Source organism: Anoplopoma fimbria, chromosome 21 (assembly GCF_027596085.1).
Source record: "Anoplopoma fimbria isolate UVic2021 breed Golden Eagle Sablefish chromosome 21, Afim_UVic_2022, whole genome shotgun sequence".
In the NCBI taxonomy this organism is placed as follows: Eukaryota; Metazoa; Chordata; class Actinopteri; order Perciformes; family Anoplopomatidae; genus Anoplopoma; species Anoplopoma fimbria.
This window is the reverse complement of record NC_072469.1, coordinates 4,622,943-4,644,998: the sequence shown is the minus strand read 5'-3', so window position 1 is coordinate 4,644,998 and position 22,056 is coordinate 4,622,943. Positions and strand designations below refer to the sequence as shown.

The 22,056-nt window shown below is 40.6% G+C and overlaps 1 protein-coding gene across 1 annotated transcript in view; it reads left to right on the top strand.

Moving 5' to 3' along the window:
• The first annotated feature begins 510 nt into the window (after positions 1-510).
• The window catches only part of sh3kbp1 (SH3-domain kinase binding protein 1), a 34,130-nt gene continuing 12,584 nt past the window's right edge, over positions 511-22,056 (top strand). The window contains exons 1-7 of the mRNA XM_054622977.1: positions 511-711; positions 7,983-8,140; positions 15,604-15,718; positions 17,406-17,512; positions 18,845-18,985; positions 19,273-19,350; positions 21,045-21,134. Coding sequence (XP_054478952.1) covers positions 708-711; positions 7,983-8,140; positions 15,604-15,718; positions 17,406-17,512; positions 18,845-18,985; positions 19,273-19,350; positions 21,045-21,134 — 693 coding nt within the window. The 5' untranslated portion in view covers positions 511-707. The remainder of the gene's footprint in view (positions 712-7,982; positions 8,141-15,603; positions 15,719-17,405; positions 17,513-18,844; positions 18,986-19,272; positions 19,351-21,044; positions 21,135-22,056) is intronic.

The window sequence follows — 22,056 nt, the reverse complement described above, 5'->3', positions numbered from 1 at the left end:
AGAGAAATAGAGAGAGAGAGAAATAGAGAGAGAGAGAGAAATAGAGAGAGAGAGAGAAATAAGAGAGAGAGAGAGAAGAGAGAGAGAGAGAAGAGAGAGAGAGAGAGAAATAGAGAGAGAGAGAGATAGAGAGAGAGAGAGAGAGAGAAATAGAGAGAGAGAGAGAGAAATAGAGAGAGATAGAGAGAGAGAGAGAGAATAGAGAGAGAGAGAGAGAGAGAGAGAGAGAAATAGAGAGAGAGAAATAGAGAGAGAGAGAGAGAGAGAGAGAGAGAGAGAGATAGAGAGAAGAAATAGAGAGAGAGAGAGAGAGAGAGAGAGAGAGAGAGAGAGAGAGAGAGAGAGAGAGAGAGAAATAGAGAGAGAGAGAGAGAGAGAGAGAGAGAGAGAGAGAGAGAGAGACATAGAGAGAGAGAGAGAGACATAGAGAGAGAGAGATAAATAGAGAGAGAGAGAAATAGAGAGAGAGAGAGAGAGAGAGAGAGAGAGAGAGAGAGAGAGAGAGAGAGAGAGAGAGAGAGAGAGAGAGAAAGAGGGAGGAATGGTTTCATCCGACGCTCCTCCCGCTCCAGCGCTGCTTTAGCGGAGCTACTCGAGCAGGAGGTTGGGTCTCGGTCCGGCACAAACCTCACAACAACCACCTCTCCCCCGTTACCGACCCGCCTGCAGGAGTCCACCGGGACCACCGGGACCACCGGGACACATCAATGGGTGAGACTGCGCCTTTTGTCGGGCTTTTAATTCAGAGAATGCCCTCAAATAGCCCGGAGCGTCTGTGCGCATCTGGATGGGGCAGGCGCGGTCCAGATGCGCACAGACAGGGTTCAGCCTCTCTCTCTCTCTCTCTCTCTCTCTCTCTCTCTCTCCCTCCTTCTTTCTTTCCTTTCATCTCCTCTCCTCTCCTCACCTCATCTCATGCATAGTCAAGCTTTTTTTTTTGTCGTTTCTCTGCCTTTTTGTATTCATGATTAAGGAAGCTGAGCGTGGGTGTTGCAGCGCTGGTGCGATTGCAGGAAATCAGCGGGGTCACATTGATGAGTTGCAGATGTTGACACGTTTACATTCACTCTGTGCGTCTGTGTGCCCAGTGGGCTGCACACTGTTTGTGGATACAACGGGCCTGATGATGACAGTCCTCTCATCCTCCTCGCCATCATTTCCCACTGCTGCACACAATGCATGACACCCAACCCAAGCAGCTGCTTTGGTGGGCGACTAATCAATCAATTAAGTGCATGCACTAATCTGTTAATTGCTTTGAAGTTAGCCTATCAGGGCTGGAGGTGATGGACTACTCCCCCTTTTTTTTTTTGTCATGCTACTTTTTCCATATGTTCTACAATTGAATGAAGTCTGCCTCTGAATGCATACTTTCTGTTGGACCTCTGTCTCTGCTGCATTTAAACAAACAATGCACAGCAAGACACAAGGGAAACACACACACACACACACACACACACACACACACACACACACACACACACACACACACACACACACACATATAAACCACACAGTTATAAACAACCGTCAAGGCTGGATGACCAACTGGGAAAAGCAGGCGATGTCCCCGTGGGCCCAGAGCAGATTCACTGAGTGGCTGCTGTGGCTGCTTAATTAATTGCAAAATTGGCTGTAATATGCACCACTAATTAGAGTATCAGCGGAAATGGAAATTACAAGGGCCTTTAAACAGGTCCTTTGCTCAACCTAAAAACAAGCCCTGTGTCTAAAAGCAGTTTTTATATATTCAAATGTTACATTCGCAGGGTATCTTATCCTTTTATGAATCTAAAAGTTCCTGCAATGCAGAGAAGGATGGTTTCAGGTGGTTGGGGGTGGTGTCAATGTGGGCTCCCAAGGTGGGTTAATCCATCGATGACATTTGTACAAGAGGAATAAGTTGCCCACTCCTCTATTTATTGTTTTTAAACTAGAATTCAAGATATTCCCTCTGTGGCCACTTTATTAGGTACACCTGTACAGTCTAAACATAACAGCTCTGCCTTAGATTCTACCATTAGATATTTTTTATAATGTTCAGTTTTGGGCGACATTGTTGGAAATGTGTCAATCCAACACAGTCGCCAGAAGAAATGTTGGCATTGTACGTTTCTGCAAACCATTGTACATTGAATTTGGACATTTGTGAATCAAAAATGCATGTTCCATGAATAAGTTTCATATCAGCCTCGTATCACGCTTGTGGAAACAAGGCGTCAACTTGTGTGGCCTCAAAAGTAAAGCCAATGCAGAAACGGTGTTAGACTTGCATTCTTTCTAATGTCCATCAGGAGGGGACGCCACAGGTTGCAAAAGGAAGTCTGGTTGTACCTCAGTTAATATTGTAAACATGAGTTTATGGTCTCAATCACTAGTTTCAAGTCTAATTCAATACAGCATGATGTTCAAATGTTTAATGTTTCATAAAGCGATCTCCTCTGTGAAAGATTGGTGTTATTTTTCCCCTAATCTCTCTGAGTGGACTTTCTTTCTTGTTATACACAGTATTATACAAAGTATTTCAATAACGGAAGCTCAATAAATTGCTCTGCGTGTCACTTGTTGAAATGAATCACTTGCTCTGATCAAATGCAACAACTCACATTCAACGTGTCCCCGGTTTGTAGAAACGTACAATGACAACATTTTTTCTGGTGTTTTTGGGCTAATCCAATCATATTTCATTACTGAGGTCAGACTTAAAGGTGCTGTTGTGCTGGACTGCATTGTATTTTGTCCTCCCCATTTACAATCATGAGGCGGACTAAGTTTTAGATAAATCTTTGAACATAAGGCAGTCTAGTACAACAAAACCACGACGACTTTATGAGTCATTATAGGGATCATACTCTGCAATAGAAAAGTTGTATTGGGTTGCATTAGATTGAACAGTTTTAGGTTTTCGGTTTTCTTTACGATACATTATTGGAGCCGTTTTGTTGTTTTGGTTCTTTCATTGCTTGTACAAAATGAAGACAGATCATCCTACTAACAGTAGCTTTCTGCAATTCTGCTGTTGCTGCAGTTTTCATGTTTACTCTGCCTGAAACTGCGACCGGAACTGAATATTTAACAGTTCTACAGGTCAACATGTTTGTTTTTGAAGTGAAGTTTCAGAATGAACATTCACAAATTGAAAAACAATGTGACAAAAATATTTATTTTCACTTTTCCCGCTGTGTCTCTCTCCACTAACATTGAAAACAAAGTTGAATACACAAAGTTCTTATCTGGAGGTTGTCTAAAGGGCATTCCTGGAAATAGGAGTTCTGGGAAATTAGAAATATTCAATGCAGGTTGAGGGAGTTCAAACACTTTGTTACAAAGTAGCATGCAACAGAGCGATGAGTTTAGCAGAGGGAAGTTGGAATTCTCCTTTTCAATGTGGGAGAATTTGCTGAAGTCTGTGATCTGATCCACAGTTGGAGTGGGAGGCTTTGTCTCCCGGTGGGCTTCGGTCCAGCGTGAATGTTTTACTGACAGAAAACACGCAGCTGCTCTTGACATCATCAACGACGCCACAGAAACAAACCCACTGCTAAACACAGGTCTGCTGCAGAACCCTGTGAAATGTCAGCATGGCTTTGCGGAGCTCGGCGTGTTTGTGTTTGTAGTTTCCTCTTATCTAAACTGACTGCAGCTGTTTAGAGGACACCACAGGTCCATCTCGGTTCCTGAATGTGAGTTTGCTTCTTGACCACTTAAGTGGGAGTTTGGTTTTGTCTGCAGGCTTTTATATATTTGGTCTTTTGTCCTCTCAAGGCTTCCCAGTCTGTTAGTTTAAGCCTTTCACACAGTGTTTAAGCGTGTGCATGTTAAGCTTCAGCTTACGTTTGTTTAATTGATTAATCATTTGGTCTTCGAAAGGGCGTAAAAAACACACAACTTGCCAAAAGTAATGTCCTTAAATTACTTATTCTTTCAAAAACAAAGATATATAAAGAACCACCATATATGCTATAAAACAAAGCAGCAATTCATCATATTTGGGAAATTGGAACCAGCAAATGTTTGGCATTTCTGTTTGAGAAATGACTCAAACGATGATTACTATGCAAAATAAAGGGACATTTATTTTCCTTCGAAAGAGCAGAAGCTATTTTTTGTTTGACATTAGTTAGCGCAGACTAAGTCTTTATTAAACTTGATTTAATTAATATATAGTCTATCTGTATACCATACTTGAAACTAGCTCTTTATCTAGATGTGAGGCTACAATTGAATGTGTTGGTGGGAAATTGCGTGAGTGAACTAACATTAAGTTAGTTTTTGCTTTTTACAACTATTACAGCTTAAACATTAAGGTTCTTGTGAGGTCCAAACATTTTCTTCCACATGTTTGATACAAACGTAGGCCTATTTCATTTAGTTATGCACTTGTTAGCAGATACATAATGCAGCCATCGATTTGGAGTCTTGTTGGTGTCCGTCTGATAAATGTACAATATTTCAACCTCCTTTAGCTCCGTTTCAGACTCCACCAACTCCTGAGAAAAATCCGACTCTGTAACTTTTATTCCTCAGCTGGTTGCTCGGTGCTGAATAACACATACCTCAGAGGATATTATAGATAATGAGACTGAACTATGTGGCTAAATGAGTGGGCCAAAGAATCCCAACAATGAGCTAAAAGAGGCTAATTAGCTTTCTTGGAGCTGCTTGCTCTATTCTCTGTTGGGTTCTCACTGTTACTCCATTTACACCTGGTATTAACATGCTTTTCATTCATGGGTACTTTGCTGCTAGTTAAGCATAAGCATTCTTGTTATCTTGATTCTGCACGCATTGTGATTGGATCTCAACATGCAATGTGGTGCTTGTGCACTGACCTTTGCTGAGGGAGCAAGTTTATAACAGATGTAAATGCAGTGGCCCCCTTTTTATATTTGCAAGCTTTACTCAAACAGGAGTAAATAATGTATTTGTCGCCGGCTAATTTCAGCTGTGAATTTGGTGCTCGGGCGAGTGTTTATTTAAAGCAGCAGGACAGTGCATGAGGGATTGAGACAAAATAAACTACAGCGTGTGTGCTAGTGGTAATGGCGTGTGTGCTTGTGGTAATGAGTGCAACAGTGTGGCTCACTGATGCGTTTTTAAATATCTTTTTGCAAAATAATGGATGGAGCTATATCAGGCTTTGGATGCATTGGTAACAGATGTTTTTATGAATGTTTCATTGATGGTTTTGGTGCATTCATGGGAAAGAAAAATCGAGAAAAATAACAATTAATTTATGCAGCTTTAGTGTTTTTTTGTAACAGTTTGCTCTGACTCTCTTATTGCTTTGCAGTGCATTACATTGCTTTAAAATGTGCATTGCTGGTTTGCATCCATACCATCATAATCATATAAAAAAATGAAGGCTTTTTCGCTTAGGAAAATCATATCCAAGGCTCAGATTCGCTCTTCCTGCAAAGCTTCACACCAGGCCGAGCTCAACACTGGAGCCTATTTGGCGTTAACTTTGTGTCACTTTTAACTTGCACCCTTCTTTGCACTCGGCGCTGTGCGTTCTGTGTGCAGAGCCACAAGCTGTCGTCTTCTTCAGTGGTGTGTGTGCTTGTTGACTGACGTTGACGGGTGGGTGGACGGCGGTGTGTTGTCCCGTTCTGCCAATCAGACGCACTGTGATGTGGCTTGCAAGAGGACTGCCACAAGCTATCAATTCACTCCACATACTTCTCCTTACTAAAAAAATGCCACTTCCCCCATAAACCTCACAACTCAGAGCGAGAAAAAGAAAAGGGTATGTGTGCCACGTCGCTGTCTCATCTGCGGCTAATCTCTCTTAGTTATCTCACGCCAGAATCATGTCCTCCCCATTTGTGCACCAGGCCAACTTGGACCACGGTCACCTTCTTCATCTGCTCGATGTTGATGCCTAGCGGAAGTCCTCCTCTGTTCCTGTGTAAATGTAAACTCTCAGCGACGCCCTAACCTTCCACTTTAACTTCTACATTAACTGCTTTCATAAGAAGTGTGGTCTTGTGGCCAGTGTACTAATTTTGGGTGTTTGCCTGTTGTGTAAAAAAGAAAACTTTTTGAGTATTTTATAGATATGTAAGTGAGGGGAGGAAGCCAGTGTGTCTGAGTCATAGCTACCCCTTTCATGCTGTTGTTCCCATGGTTACCCCACCCCCGAAACTCCCCCGCTTTTATTCCCCCCTTTAGCTGTCCACAGTTTATACACACAGTGGCCAATATACAGTATGTGTGTGTGTGTGTGTGTCAGTGTGTAAAGGGTTAGAGTTAAGAAAGCTAAGTGATATGACACATTCAGAACATTCAAGCATTAGTGGCTGCACCAGCGGTCACGAGGTGTTTTTGTGTGCTTAAGAATGTTTGTATTCGTGATGTTTAGAGACATTTTTTTTACCATATTTTACATTGAAGCACTTCAAGCGGCTCATAAAGCGCCTGATAACTCTCTTTCCTGTTAGATTTGACATGACAGACTAAACATTTACGTTTCTATCTACCTTGTTTACAGCCTTGTGCAGCGAACGTGTTACTGTTATATGCTATTTATCACCTTTGGTCATGATCATTATCAGTACTACACTACTAGAACAGATGTCAAGATGTTTATTTACATTTTATTCTTATCCTATTGACTTTCTGAAGCCTAAGAATATCACTGTCCTGTCACACCGGAACATATGACAGTAGAAAAACTTGACCTTTAATGCGAGTTATCTGCAGGAAGTAGCTTGAAAAGCCGATTGAAAGAACAGCTTATGAAAAGTGAAAAGTTATTAATACTATTCTGTGGAGTTTTTGACCACCAGTAGCGAAATGTAGGGCTGTGCACGTATGCACTTGTATTGTGCACGCTCTCAAGGAGGCCCTTGCACATGATATGCATAAAACTATACACAGTCATGCCGCCAGTTTAATGTTATATACGAAATACAAGGGAAAGAGAAGACTGAAGGTTCGCAAATGTTAAGTATGCAGGATTTTATGGTTAAAAAAATAGGGTTGGCAAGTGTTTTATGCAACAAGACCAAATTACAAGGCAAAATATGTGGTCTGTCCACTCCATCTAGAACAATACATAGAAGAAATATATTTATCTGTTCCTTTGAAAGGCATTACAAAGCACGGTTGGATTATGATTAATGTTTGGTTAGGTTTAAGCACAAGAAATACTTGGTAAAGTTTAGAGGAACATCGTGGTTTGGTTTTAAATTACTGCTTTGTTAATGTTTGGGGAACTTTGTCGTCATAGGTTACAATAATTAACAGTTGGTAAAGGACATGGGACAATCGTGGTCATGGTTAAAATAAACCAATGTTGACAGTCAGCTGGACAGGAACAGCGGTTTCCTGGAATTTGTCGCTTTTAAAAAACGTCAGATGATTTACTTGGATGATCCCGTCAGTCATTCTTTCTTGAGAGGAGAATTTATGAAGACAGAAAAACAATTTCTGTGTGAAACACTGAGTGAAAACATAACCTTCACTTCACGGGGAAACTTTTAATTAGTGAGTAAAGAAAAGAGAAACTCTGAGCAGCAGAGTGACGAGTCTACAGTGACTATGTATTGTACTGAAGGAATTACTGCAGTGGAAATGTCCATTATGCTGAATTTACCATTCCACTTTTGACAGCACAGGTAATTCCAACTCCCCCTCATGGGTTTTTCTTGCCTATATTTGTTTGTGTGTATTTGTGACTTGGAAATGAAAGACTCATCAGAATCAGAGCTGCAACAAAAAGCAATTATATACAGTTTACTTCAACTCTGCAGTGTTTCAGGTCAGAGTAAATTACATTATTTGTTGTTGTTGTAGGATTGTGTGTGTTCAGCTGTGCGGTGTTTGTCTTTCACTTTCAGTTTTGAATCAATAAACAACAACCACTGTACCAGAGGATAAATATAGAACAATGTGACACCTGTGCTGTTTTGACCTTTATTATTGTGGTTTATTGTTAACACCCTTACCGTCTCTCCCTCATCCTCTCCGTCACCCAGTGGAGGCCGTGGTGGAGTTCGACTATGAGGCTCAGCAGGACGATGAGTTGAGCCTGACGGTGGGCGACATCATCGTGAACATACGGCGGGACGATGGAGGATGGTGGGAGGGCGAGCTGGGCGGACGCAGGGGCCTCTTTCCGGATAACTTTGTCAGGGTGAGTTGTCACAATGCATTCTCTCTCCTCGTTCTCCGTCGCTACATAAACCCGCAAGAAGCGCTCCATAAATAGCAGCAGAGTAAACATGCGGTTTCCAGTGTGTCACTGCAGTATGTGTTTGCTATGAAACTCTCGATCACGTGTGGGAGTTTGGCGACTTTTCATGCTTCTTTTTTTTTTTTGTTGCAAAGTTTGAGAGTTTATATCAGACAAAGAGAGAAAGTTATGTTAAGGTTCAGTTTGTGGTCAGATTAGACAAGATTGCACTGCCTGAAGTGGGTGTGAATGTGGGATTTGCTGTTTTCAGAAATTGTTGAACGCAGCCCCCGCAATTCTGAAAAATGTCTGTGGGGAGGAGGTTTCAGAAGCTGTTTGACCCGCCAGCAAGCATACAGTATTCTGGGTCTTTTAAAGCAGACATATCAAGCCTAATTTCAGATTCATACTTGTCTTTTGGGTTTCTACTAGAACATGTTAAGATGCTTTAAACACAACATTTTTCTCATACTCTCTGTCTGAATAAACCTGTATTCCAGTGTGCAAAATACCTGGTGTCAATTGGGGGGTCCCGTCTCCATCAATTTTGTGCAAAATCGTCCATCGCTCTTACTATTCATATTTGTGAATAAATGTTTTGCAGTTTGATTAATGAAAGCTGCTGGTCCTTTGTAAGCTTTTAAAAGACAATTTTAGTGACAAATTTCCATTGACAAATAATTGACCCCCCCATATGTTTGCTATTGAGGCTTTAACAGGTTTGAAGGGTAAATCAAGGGGTTTCGGACCCCCGAGACCCCCTGTATTTCTCACACTGCTGTAATCACACCCCTTCTTAAATGATCCATTTTAAGCCGGGCTTTGGGTCAATTTAACTCTGATCCACCCCTCCCAACAATTGGAGGGCAAAATCTAGCTCAGGTATAGCTGGTAACACTGTTCAGTCCAGATTACTTGTTAATCTAAGGTATTTACAGATTGAGTCTTTGCATGTTCAAGCCCTTAAGGCTAACGTTAGCTAGCCTAGCACTTTTGACGGACATTAAAACTGAACTCTAAAATCTAAAATATCCCCTCCAATCTTGTTTAACGCAAATTATTACTACAGAACGTCGTAGCACCACGTCATTCTCTGTTTTGTTCACATGAGATCAGGTGAGGGGGTAATAATCTTAACAACATCCTTTAATGTGTGCTGCGCCGGTATTCTTCAAAATCTTGTTGTGTGTGCATGTTTGAGATTAGAGCAAATCTGTTAGGATTTTAAAACCCCTATAGTCTGAGCCCGGCTTTAGCCCGGTTCAACGGAATTGCGTCGCCAGGCAACAGCTTGGGTCCTTGCTCCATTCCTGTCAGCTGATGTCAGTCACATACACTGCAGACGACAATAAGCTGGGACACATTTAAAATGTTAATGGTTTAAAATTGTCGATATTTTACATAGAATGTGACAGCTGAGTTCTGAATGTGTGTGTTTCTCCCTGGATTGAGCGATGCTTTCACAGTATTTATATCGCACTTAGACCTGCTTTATGATATAAAAAGACATGAAAATCTTTCTTTTTCTTACAATTTGTGAACTTTAAGAATTATGGTTCGTACATTGCAAGGCTCCATTGGTTGGTAGTCTATCCTAAAATGGCAGCAATAGCAACAATCATTCTCAAAATGTGTGGTAGATTTGTTATTTCCTCACATCTCATGACTTCCTTTTTCTCTCCCCTCTAAATTAACTTTTTCTATTTTGGGTAAACAAAACTGACTTATCAGATTAAACGTGTTATGCTAACGCTGTGACGGCACCCCCCTTACTGCTAAAGAGTGAGAGGATACAGAAACATAAGGCTGTTAACGCTTTGGGTAAACACATGAGTGTTTTCTATTAATCCAGACAATGCAGAGACTTTTAATGTAAATCCAAAATCCTAGACCAATTAAGATATTTATACTAAATTATTTGCTGTACAAATCAGAGATAAAATGATAAGCAGTTATTTGGACAATCAAGCAAAATTACCAAAAAACACGTCGTTACAGCAGCTCAAATGTAAATACATGCTGATTTTGTTTGTCTTCTATGATATAAAACTAAATACATTGATGACTGATTGGACAAAAGAAGATATTTGAAGATGTCACATTGAGCTCTGGGAGCATGCACATTCAATTCGCACCATTTTTCTTACATTTTATAGACTGAACAATAATTAGCTCTAATCCACGTGTCGTCTGGTGATGGGGACAGTCAGGGAGAAACTCCCAACATCCTTCCAGTCTGTCGCTGGCTCACAGTAAATTAGACATGTAGGTGTGTGAGTGCAGATTCGGCTCCTGGTACACATAGTAAAACAGTGTGCTTTTGTGGTAATGAGAAGGAGGAAGTATCTTGTTCACTGTACCATGGGGGAAGTAGAAAAAGTACTGCAAGAGAAGGGCAAAGAGCAGCGCTCACATTTCGACAGCGCCGATGAAGAAGTCAGTCTGTTGTCAGCTGGTCCGCCGCGCAGCCCGGCTTCATTTGTGCTGACTGAATGTCACAGCTCTCATTAACTGTCAGGGAGCCGGACAATGGGCCTGTGAAGTCCCAACCGACGGTGTTCGTGTGTGTGTGTGTGTGTGTGTGTGTGTGTGTGTGTGTGTGTGTGTGTGTGAGAGAGAGAGAGAGAGAGGCTGTGAGTAATGCAGTAATACCAGACTGGTGTGTCACAAGACTGCAGTTATGGGAATCAGTGACATTAAGCTATGCAATGCTGATGAGTGTGTGTGTGTGTGTGTGTGTGTGTGTGTGTGTGTGTGTGTGTGTGTGTGTGTGTGTGTGTGTGTGTGTGTGTGTGTGTGTGTGTGTGTGTGTGTGTGTGTGGGGTGTGTGTTTGTGTGTGGGAAGTGGGGGGGGATGACAGACAGGTTGAAAGCGGTCAGGAAGTGATGGTATGCAACCCCCCCATCTGGTGCCGTCATGGCTGAGAAACGGCATGTCTGAGATTATGAAGGTGAAGGTCATAGAATTAAGTTTTTCATAAAAAGACAGTTTGAAAGATGTTGTTTCGTATTTTGTTTAGGTCAGCTAAGGTTAACAAGCTGCTAATTGAGGACTGGGCGGTTAATTCAGCAAAGCAACCGATTTTACGGAGAGTCATGAGACTTATTGAAGACGCATTAGCCAGCGTGTATCTGTCAGAGCCTGGAGCAGCTATCAGCTGTCCGACTAGCTCATCTGATTTTGATCTAAAAGCCAAAATGGGGGGAAGTGCTCAGCTTTTAAGATTAAAAGTATCTGTTCGTAGATAGCTGCTCTCAACTGCTTTTTCTAAAGATCAAGGACATCCAATATTGCACACAACGCTTCTTTTTTTTTTAAAAAGACTATTAGGGCTGCAATCGATTTGTCTGTGAGAATGTCTGAAAATACTCTGCAGTGTTTGTTTATGGGAAGTTCTGTAGTCGTCTGACCTCTGTGGCTTTAGACGAGCAGATGCAAATCAGAATCACACGCTCTGATTCGACATTAAGTGCTAAATATTGTCCTTCAAGGTGCAGAAGTCTCTGTGTACATTTGAAAAGTAGTAAACTTTTGCAAAAAAAAAACATGCTGAAGCTGACATTCTTCTTTATTTGGTCGTGAAACTTTACATCTCTTCTAATCGGAGCAGTTCCCAGTTGACCATAAACATTTAAGCTCCTTTTTATGTAACTGACAAACCGCTTAGTCTTTAAAATGTCAGAAAATATTGTTATTATAGTTTTCCAGATTCCAAGGTAACATCTCAGAAAGCCTTGTTTTATGCCAAGATATTCAGTTACACATAGTGTATATAAAACTCTAAATAAAGGTTGCATATACGTTTTCTGTTCATCTTATTGATTCATCTTTTAATTCTTTCCGCTTTAATGTCAATCAAAGGGGTCCACTAGATCTTTATAGAGAAAAACGACCTTTATAACAGCTTGTGTTAAATAAGACTGTCCTTGAATAAAGACATTCTTCGTCGACTAACACTGAGTTTCTTCACAAAGAATCGCAGAAAAACACCATTCAGCATTAAAAAAAGCATAAATCAATCAACAATCAATGCACTAGTGCAAAAGCGTTCTCTCTGTGCCGGTATGACCATGGCATAGAGTTGTGCAATAACAATGGGAGTTTATGAAAGGAAAGGGAAATAATAATTTGCGTCATCGTTCCTCTGCGTTTCACAATGATTTTTATAAGCCTGTTCTTCTTCTTCTTCTTCTTCTCTCTCTCTCTCTATGTCCCAGAGTTACAGACTCCTTTGTACTGCTAACACGGTGGCTGCTACACTGCATTGTTTTTTGGATTATCTGTGGCTGGGAGAGAAAGGGGTCAGAGGTCAGCTGACAGGGGATTCACAAATCTGTGTTCGGCATCAACGCAGCGCAGCGTAAACTCCACAGACATGACACAGACAAACACCACCAGCACTGCAGCGTACAGTATGCAGGTGTTTCCTGTTCAGATATGATGAATCACGTCGTCTTCCTCTCACTTTTTATTTTCAGCTTGGTTTCCTGTGACTCTGGGTTACCTCTGAAATCCCCACAGGAGGAATTGCATGATTGCGGTCCAAGTCGTAACAAAGGCTGCTGAGTGCATCGCAGTTAGCTTCGTCCTTGATTTTTTTTCAGTCATTATTCTCCTGTTCCAAACTGAAATATATAAATAATTTAAAAACAAGCAGCCTTAATAGATAACAGATGGATTTAAGAATTGTATGTTGCTTTTCATGAAGCATAAAGCCAAACAGTTAGTACACACCGCCTCTCCTCCACCACTCATAAAAAAAAAAAGGAAAGCTGTTGGCGAACAAATGGCTGCTGTAGGTTTTTTTCTTTTAGCGTAGGTTGTCTTGAGTCTCCAAGTTCAAACAGTTTTTAGTTTTTTTCCCTGAGTCAGTCTGTGTGTCTGTGCATGAGAGTTTCTGAATGAATGTGTGTGTGTGTCTATATCTGTTTTTGCAGTACGTGAAGGCATGCAGAGTTAGAGCGAGTCCATTTGCACTCTCACTGCAGAATCAATGTCTTTTTTAGCTCTAGTACCACATTAACGCTGCATTAGCCTACTTAACAGATGCAAACACCAAGTTACGTGGAGAGATAAGTGTGAATGGCCTCAGAGGACAGAAATAACAACATTAACAGTAAAAAAAACACCAAGAAATCTGCCAGTTTTTAACACCTCTGTTTTTCTTGTCTCACAGCTCTCAGTTTTTTTTTTTGTGAAGAAGCTCCAATAAATTAAACATACTTTAATTTGCTTATTTATTTTGTTGCCAGTAGTAAGATGAAAAGATAGATACCACTCTCATGTCAACCCTGTCTCATATACACAATTACAAACTGCATTCTCAATGACTTTTCAAGGGAAATATATTTTCTCCAGGATTATGGTTTCAGTTTCATGTTGTGAATTGATACAAAACAAAACAAAAACAAACGCAGCAAAACTAGTTTGTTATGTTCCGTCACGCTTAAAAAAAGGAGGGTTGAGCAGACTGGTATGTTGTTGCTTGCAATCTGCAACCTCACCACTAGATGCCACTAAATCTCACACCCTGTTCCTTAAGCTAGCATGCAGCCCAGATTCACTCTTGTTTTTTCTCTTGCTATATTTGCATTTTTTACGGCTTTGTGTCCGCCATTTTCGTAGCTTTTTCTAGGATGTGTGCTTATTATCTGGCACCTGGTCGCTACGTTTTTATAGAGGTTTACACCCAGAAACGTCCTGAACACAACCAAAAAAAGAAAATGCAGGCTTAGGGCCGGGTGTCTACAGATACAGACACCGCCACACACTTCCAGTGTGTCATAAGTGATGATTAACACGGAAAACCCTACTCCTTGTGCCTTTTAAGTCTCAATCCATCACTTCCTGTTGGAAGAGGAGTGCACACACCACATGACCGATTTTAATTGGCCTTTCATCTCTTTTCTGCTGAGTGCCAAATTAGTTTTATTTTTGTTTTTTTTAACACACAAACCATACTTCCTCCTGCGTCATGTCCAGTTTCCGACCCGTGTAGCTCCTAAAATGGCTCTTGGCCTAAGATGAGCTTTGGCCGTTGTCTAGGAAACGTCTTCCCTTGTTGGTATTTTTGGATCTCAGAGGCTCATTAAGGTTTTTTTTTCGCCACACCAGGCCACACACAAACCAGAGTGTGTGTTTGAGGCGTTAGCTTCCGTGAGTCAGTACACCAGTATGCTTCAGTGAGCCGCGTTGGCCACGGGGGCCAGAGCTTATGAAACAGTGTCATGATGAATGTGGTGGGGAGATGTGAGACGCCATGTCTGCTTCTTCTGGGCCTCTGTGTGCGAGCGTCTCCCCATGTGTGTGTGTGTGTGTGTTGTCTCCCCCATCTGCCCGCTTGTTGATTCGTCTGTCACTCGGCGTATTTGTTTGCCCGTCCTCTCCATCAGTGTCGCTTGCTGCCTGGTGAATCTTCATGCAAGTGAAAGTCGTGCAGACGGAGAGGAGGGAAGGTTAAAGCAGTGACTCTGCTTGTGTGTTTGTGTGTTTGTTGGAGCTGAAGGTAAACAGTGAGGCTCACCTGGGTCACTGTCATGTAATACTGCAACACAGTGCAGGGCAGCGCTGGGTGACTGCATTTGTATTTATTGATAAGCAACTTTATTGCATAACAAATATCCTTTACAGATTTAATTTAATGGAATTATTTAACAGAAATATTTTAGTCATGACAAATAATAAATTCTTGTCAAAATCTAAAAAAATATAGGCGTCTGTGTAGACAGTTTCCTAACATTTAGTTTAACTAGTATTTAAGATTTTACCGCCAACATTATAGTCCGATTCTAGTCGATTGTTTAAGCACATTTTCTTTTAATGTCAGATTACATTTTTTTTTAGTGGTCCAATGTTATACGTGATAGTAGTATTTGCATTTTTTTGTGAGAGATTTGTTGTTCCACTGTGGGTTTTTGTTTCGTAATTTTGTTGAATTTATCCAAAAATACAGGAGCATTTGTCATATTTCTTAAATGTTCTATTAATCACTACATTAAGTGCAAATCGTTGGTAACGTTGTAAACCAGACATTGTTATTTTAAGCCCTGACAAAATTGTCATTATTTATGACAATTAAGAGCTTAACGTAGCAAATTACATTACATTTATGTTATTTATTATTAAGGTTGAGTCAAGCATCACTTTAAGTGCATCTTCTATCATAAAGTTGCCATTTACATTACATTACATTACAGTCATTTAGCAGACGCTTTTATCCAAAGCGACTTACAATCAGTAGTATATGGTTGCAGCTTTAAAAGCTTCCGTTCCCATTTTTCTCTCATTGTCCTGTTTTGACTCATTGGTGACAATTTATTTTTCTGTAACTTCAATTTTTCTCACCTGAACCTACTATTTGTTCATCCCTCCTCACCTCCTCTTCCTCCTCCACTAATCGTTTCCTGCTCCTCTCTCTTTTTAGGAGATCAAGAAAGAGGGAAAGAGGGATGGAGGACAGGCGAGCATGATCAGGTCTGAGCTCTCCAATGGGAGAGCGAGCCCCGTGTCCGACTCCAGCGTACGACCGGGCAGGAAAGGTGCTCAGCTCACACTCACAGACACACACACACACACACACACACACACACACACACACACACACACACACACACACACACACACACACACACACACACACACACACACACATTCATAGATGTTAATCATCAGGCAGGTTTAAGTCTTCAGTCTCAAACATGGATCCTATTAGTGTGAGGAAGGATTTGGGTCAAGCATTCCTCCTAAACACACACAATATACAAACGTGATGGAATGTAAATATCTTTTTGAGGTACTTCTACTACTTCACATGCCACTTTATACTTCTACTTCACGGCATTTCAGACGGAAATATTGTACTTTTTACTGAACTAGTACATATTAATATTTTTGCACACAAAACTAATTAATCGATTGCCAGAAAATAACTATTTTGATAATCATTTAGCAACTTTGCATGTAAAAATGCCAAACGTTTTGTGTTTCCAGTTTCTAGTACGAGTAATAATTACTTAATGATAATAGATAATATATTCAATATATAATAGTGTAGTATAGTAAACATTTTTTCTACTTTCAGTACATTTTCATGATTACACTTCTATACTTTTACTGAAGAAATATTTTCAATACAGGACGTTTACTTATATATATATATATTTATATAATAATATATATATATATATAGAAGTATTTTAACAATGTGGAATTAGTACTTTTACTTAAGCAAAGGATCTGAATACTTCCTCCAACACTTTCTTCTCATACACTTTATATTTTACTTATTTTGTTTTGATTTACTTCCAATTTACTATAATAACCTTACTCTTATTGCTATTCCATTTTTCTCTGGTTCTTTTTAGTGTATTGCACATATATGTTTATATTTTTACTCTTTCGTTTTTTGTTATTCTTCTGTTGTATTCTTTGTTCAATCTCTGGCACAAGAATACATTTCTCATCTTATACTGTACATGGATACACTCCCCTACCTTTACCATGAGGGGTGACACCTTGTGGACAAAAGAGGCATTGCAGGGCTTCATCTTAATGCCCCAGCTGGTGTGGAATGAGTCAAGAGTAATGAGCAGGCTAATGAGTGTAAGACATACAACTGAAAGGCCAGCAGGAAGCTTTTGGTGTCGGGGCTGGTTAGTAAGACTGTCCTCTAATTAAAAGGTCAAAGGTCGGTCTTCAGCCATGAGGGCTTCTATTAAGTCAGTGAACACCTGTCGCCCACTCTAAATCGTGGATTATGGGAGCAAATTATGTCACATGTAAGCCTAAAATATGTTTGTTTGTGCTCTTGTTATGTGTATGTCTGTGTTTGTATGTGTGTGTGTGTCTGTGTTTGTATGTGTGTGTGTCTGTGTTTGTATGTGTGACTGTGTGTCTGTGTTTGTATGTGTGTGTGTGTCTGTGTTTGTATGTGTGTGTGTGTGTCTGTGTTTGTATGTGTGTGTGTGTGTCTGTGTTTGTATGTGTGTGTGTGTGTGTGTGTGTGTGTGTGTGTTTGTATGTGTGTGTGTGTCTGTGTTTGTATGTGTGACTGTGTGTCTGTGTTTGTATGTGTGACTGTGTGTCTGTGTTTGTATGTGTGTGTGTGTGTTTGTGTGTGTGTGTGTCTGTGTGTGTATGTGTGTGTGTGTGTGTGTGTGTGTGTGTGTGTGTGTGTGTGTGTGTGTGTGTGTGTGTGTGTGTGTGTGTGTGTGTGTGTGTTCGCAGTAGAGCAAATCCGTAAGCGGAGGTGTAAAGCGGCGTTCAGCTACGTGCCTCAGCATGAAGACGAGCTAGGGTTGAAAATAGGAGATGTCATCGAGATCATATCAGAGGTAAGACTGATCCCATATTAATGGACTCATAATGAATTATTAATACACTTTATAAAGGCCAGTCTGCAGAAATCATCCTCCAGAAAACACTCAATGAAGTGTCTTTTTTAGCACCTTTATACATTGTTTATAAAGAGATATTTTGATAGTAAACATTAGGGCATAAATATATGATAAGAGATGACAATGTTGTGTTTGTTTAACCAGAAAAAACTGACATGTTTATATATTAATCCTAATTCTTCAATCCAAAAAAGGATGATAAATAATAAATCTTTTTTTGTGTGTGTGTGTGTGTGTGTGTGTTTTTGTTATGTACAATGAAAATAAACGAACCTTGTAACTTGTATACGGCTGAATTTCAGTTTCTATATTTACGCTAACTTCAGTTTAGTTTCCTGGAGCTGCTGCATGCTCTCCTTCCTGTCAAGTATCCTGGTAGCAAGGATGACTAAATGAAAATACGACTGTACAGCTCCTGTTAGAGACCGAAACCCCACATGAAGACCACACGACAGCAGTGTTATTTTAATTGACTCGGACTTTGGTCGACATTTTGCATACTCTTGCCCTGCTGTTAGTTAGTAGTTGGCTTTTTCTAAATAACTCTATTTAGATTGTATGTTCCCAGGGGTGGAGATGAAATGCTGCGTCCTATAGGTTTGGAGGATGTGGCCGGATCTTACAAATTGCCCCTTTTTTAAAGTAATTTCTTTGACTCACAGATATTTCTTTGACTGAAAAGCACAGGTGTAATTTATAACATTTTAATTGAGCTTCTTCCAAGGTCTGCTTGTATTGTGAATGCTTGCACACTCAGGTGGCTCACTGGGACACTCTGTGTAACGGAGCCATTGGCTGCATTCCAAATCATTTTCTTTTTACTTTTAGTACATACCGAAGCTGCCATTACAAAGTACGTACTGTTGCAGTCAGTATGCATTCAATTTGGTCATACTACGACCTTGAACTTTGACCCTCTTGCTTATGTATCTGCTGTGAAAAGGATCGTGGTACAGAATACTTAGAAAAGAATGCTGGCTTGCATAATGCAAAATGCAGGCGGATCACAGTAGGACATCCTGGTATTTTTGGCATTCTGCAATTGACATACTATGTATTGGGACACACCAAATCTTTTTCTACCATACTACATAGTATAGTAGTGTGGATGTTGAAAGGCACAGATTGTTAGCGATGCTGCTGTGGAAAAAAGTCTGGTGCTCTTCTGGTTCCTTCCAGTCTGATCTGAAATGGAGGGGAAATGAATCTTAAACCTGAACACAAACCTCTTTCTCTGTGTGTTGTGTTGTGTTTTGTGTGTATGTTTAGGTGGAGGAGGGCTGGTGGGAGGGATTTCTAAATGGGAAGACTGGAATGTTTCCCTCCAATTTCACCAAAGTCATCCAGACCGAGTCGGAAACTTCCTCTCTGAACACCTCGCAGGAGGAGCTGCGCAGCAACCGCACCAGTGAGTCTCGACCAATCAGATGTTGGGAAGGCAACTCGCATATAAAAAAAACCATAAGCTGCTGGCTCTGGTTGTGATATAAATAACTTTTGATGTTTGAATTATCATGACATTTTTTTCTTATAAATAATGTAAATGATTCCACTAAATCTACATTTGCAGAAGCGATGAAGCTAAAATGTTTTGTCTACTCTGTGTGTGTGTTTGTGTGTGTGTGTGTGTGTGTGTGTGTGTGTGTGTGTGTGTGTGTGTGTGTGTGTGTGTGTGTGTGTGTGTGTGTGTGTGTGGTAAGGACAGCCCAGGCAGTGAAAGTGATGGATGCGACAGTCGGTCAGAAACGGGGTCCGGAGAGGTCCAGCCCAAGAAGGTAATCGATGCTGTACAGCTCAGAGGATCTGTTTTACACTCTCCTCCGCTACACTGCATTTCGTGTAAACACCAAAACAACAAATTCTTCATACTGGTCTTAGGACCATCATCAGACCTCTTTTAGTTCTGCCAAAACAAATAAAATATTAATGCCCTGTACACTGTGAGGAACACACAAGATCAGATTAAGGTCCATCAGTGTTCCTGGCAGCAAGATAGCGCTGTTTCTCGGCACACAACTGAAAAACAAAACTACTTACTGGTGTGAGAGAAAGGCTACCAGTCATCTTATCCAAGGTCATGCGCTTACTGCTATAACTGCAAATTTTCCAAATCCATTTTAATGCTGCAGGCACTTTTACTGTTGGATGATTTTGTTTTGAAGGGATAATATTAAAATCTTTGTTTTGAGTATCAAACAGAGCAAATGCTGTCTCCTCAAGCAGTTACAACAGCGTCTTAGATCGTTAGTTAGTACATTGAAAACAAAATATGGCCTAAAAACACATTTTCGACATGTATTGTGATTTATTTTTTGATTTAAATGTTCACCCAAAATCCAAAAATATATATTTCTCCTCTTACCTTGTAGTGCTATTAATAAATATAGGTTGTTTTGGTGTGAGTTGCCTAGTTTTTGAGATATCGGAGAGATATTTTTCCCAAAGAATTAATATGGCACTTGGCTTGTGGTGCTTCAAGCGCCCAAAGAAATACATAAAAAAAAACAGCAATGTGTTCTTCAAGAAGTCATGCCCTGTTGCTCAAAAATCCACAGACCTTGATATAAGCAGTTTCATATAGGAACTGCTTTCTTTCAACCATAGTTCCTACAAGAAACTGCTCACAACAACGTCTGTCAATGAAAAGAGGAAATGGAAAAAATATCTATTTTAGATTTTCGGGTGAACTTTCCCTTTTTAAGGCAATTTGCTTTACAAAATTTGATATAATTGCATGTAGGGAAGGTGAACAGCTAACTGAGCTACAGACAAATAAAAGCTGCGTTACACAAATATTAGCAAAATGCACATGTTTAGAAACAACAGCTGTATATGTCATCCTAGCGACCAATATACATTGATTGCTGCAGGGATAACGTCATTTTGCAGGCCAACAGGAAGTTAGCATCACACCAGCTCTCTCGACAAAAAGCCAATGGAATTTTTGCATTTGTGTTATTGCAGAAAATAAACTCTGTGGCGAACACACGTTTATGATACTTATATGTTTACATGCTTACATTTGTGGAGAGTGAATGCAAAGGCAGAAGCAAAAAGCTAACGCTATAAACAAACTACACCACGGTCATAAGAGCGCGAGTATAAACAACGAGGCTTTGAAGGCGGACTAGTCGGCAAAACAAAATAAACCCCCATCCTCCAAACAAGAAATCAGCATCCATGAATGTCGCTGTTTTGGTGACAGAATGAAGAGAAACAAAATGAAAATTCAGTGTGACAATCTTGTGTTGGTCGATGTTCAGCCATGTTTTGGGATCAAGATGAACATACAGATTTTGCTGCAATAGTTGTGGTGACTCATTCAAATCCACTGAAACATCTGCTGCCTCCCACCAACCCTCACACTTTCAGGGCCACCAGGGGTCAGTGTGTGAAGCTCAAACCTCAGATTTTTAAATATTGTGTTAAATCCCAGTGTTTCACCTATTTCTTGTTTTGCTTCCTCTAGGTCCGAGGGTTTGGCTTTGGTGACATCTTCAAAGACCAGCCCATCAGGCTCAGACCACGCTCCATGGAAGTGGACTCAGAGGTGGACAAGGTGAGACCCCCCCCCCACACACACACACACACACACACAACACACACAAACACACACACTGTGATCATTGTATTCTGTGATGTGGAGGAAGGAAGTCCCAGCCTTGGCTCCTCCCCTTCCTCTGTTTCAGTTTAACAGCACAGGAAGTGGTTTTATGTTGACACACACAAACACACACAGACTCACACACATCCTGCAGGGATTTGACAAGCAAAGCAGAAGTGAGAGCTCCACAGGGCAGAGAGAGAGAGAGACAGAGAGAGAGAGAGAGACAGAGAGAGAGGGAGAGAGAGAGAGAGAGGGAGAGAGAGGGAGGAGGGGAGGTTTTACAGTTTTTCACTGACGTTTACATATTCACCCACACTGTCTCCTGCTGCCGGCGCTGATGTAGCAAAGCTCTGTCCGTCTGTGAGTCTGTCTGTGTTTGACTGGAACCAGAGGAGAGGACGGTAGGGACACATCTTTCTGTTACTCTCTTGTGTCTGTCACCCATTTCATTTGATCTATTTCCATCCTCTTCTTACGTTCTTCTTCTCTTCTCTTTTTTTTTTAACGTGCACTGTTTCACGTGAGATAAAGCAGCGTTGTGGTTTATCCTCAGTGCTGTTTGGTTGCTCTGAGAGTTTCAGGTTTGGTTAAATCGGTCAAGTCTGCTGTAAGTATGATAAATCATGCATAAAGTGCGTTTTGGGATTACAAAATCAATGTGTCTGTTGATGATCAAAATATCATTTCGAAAGCCTGTGGCAGTCTGCCAGGAATAGATCTTTTTGGGTGAAACGCTAAGTCGCTCTCATCTTTTTTTTTGGCATTCAAATAGTGAAGTTCATGGATACAGATTAAAAGGTCAGTTAACCAAAATGACAAGGAGATACATATTTTCTCACTCTCGGTTTCTGGGGGTGCAGATACTTTTGGTTTT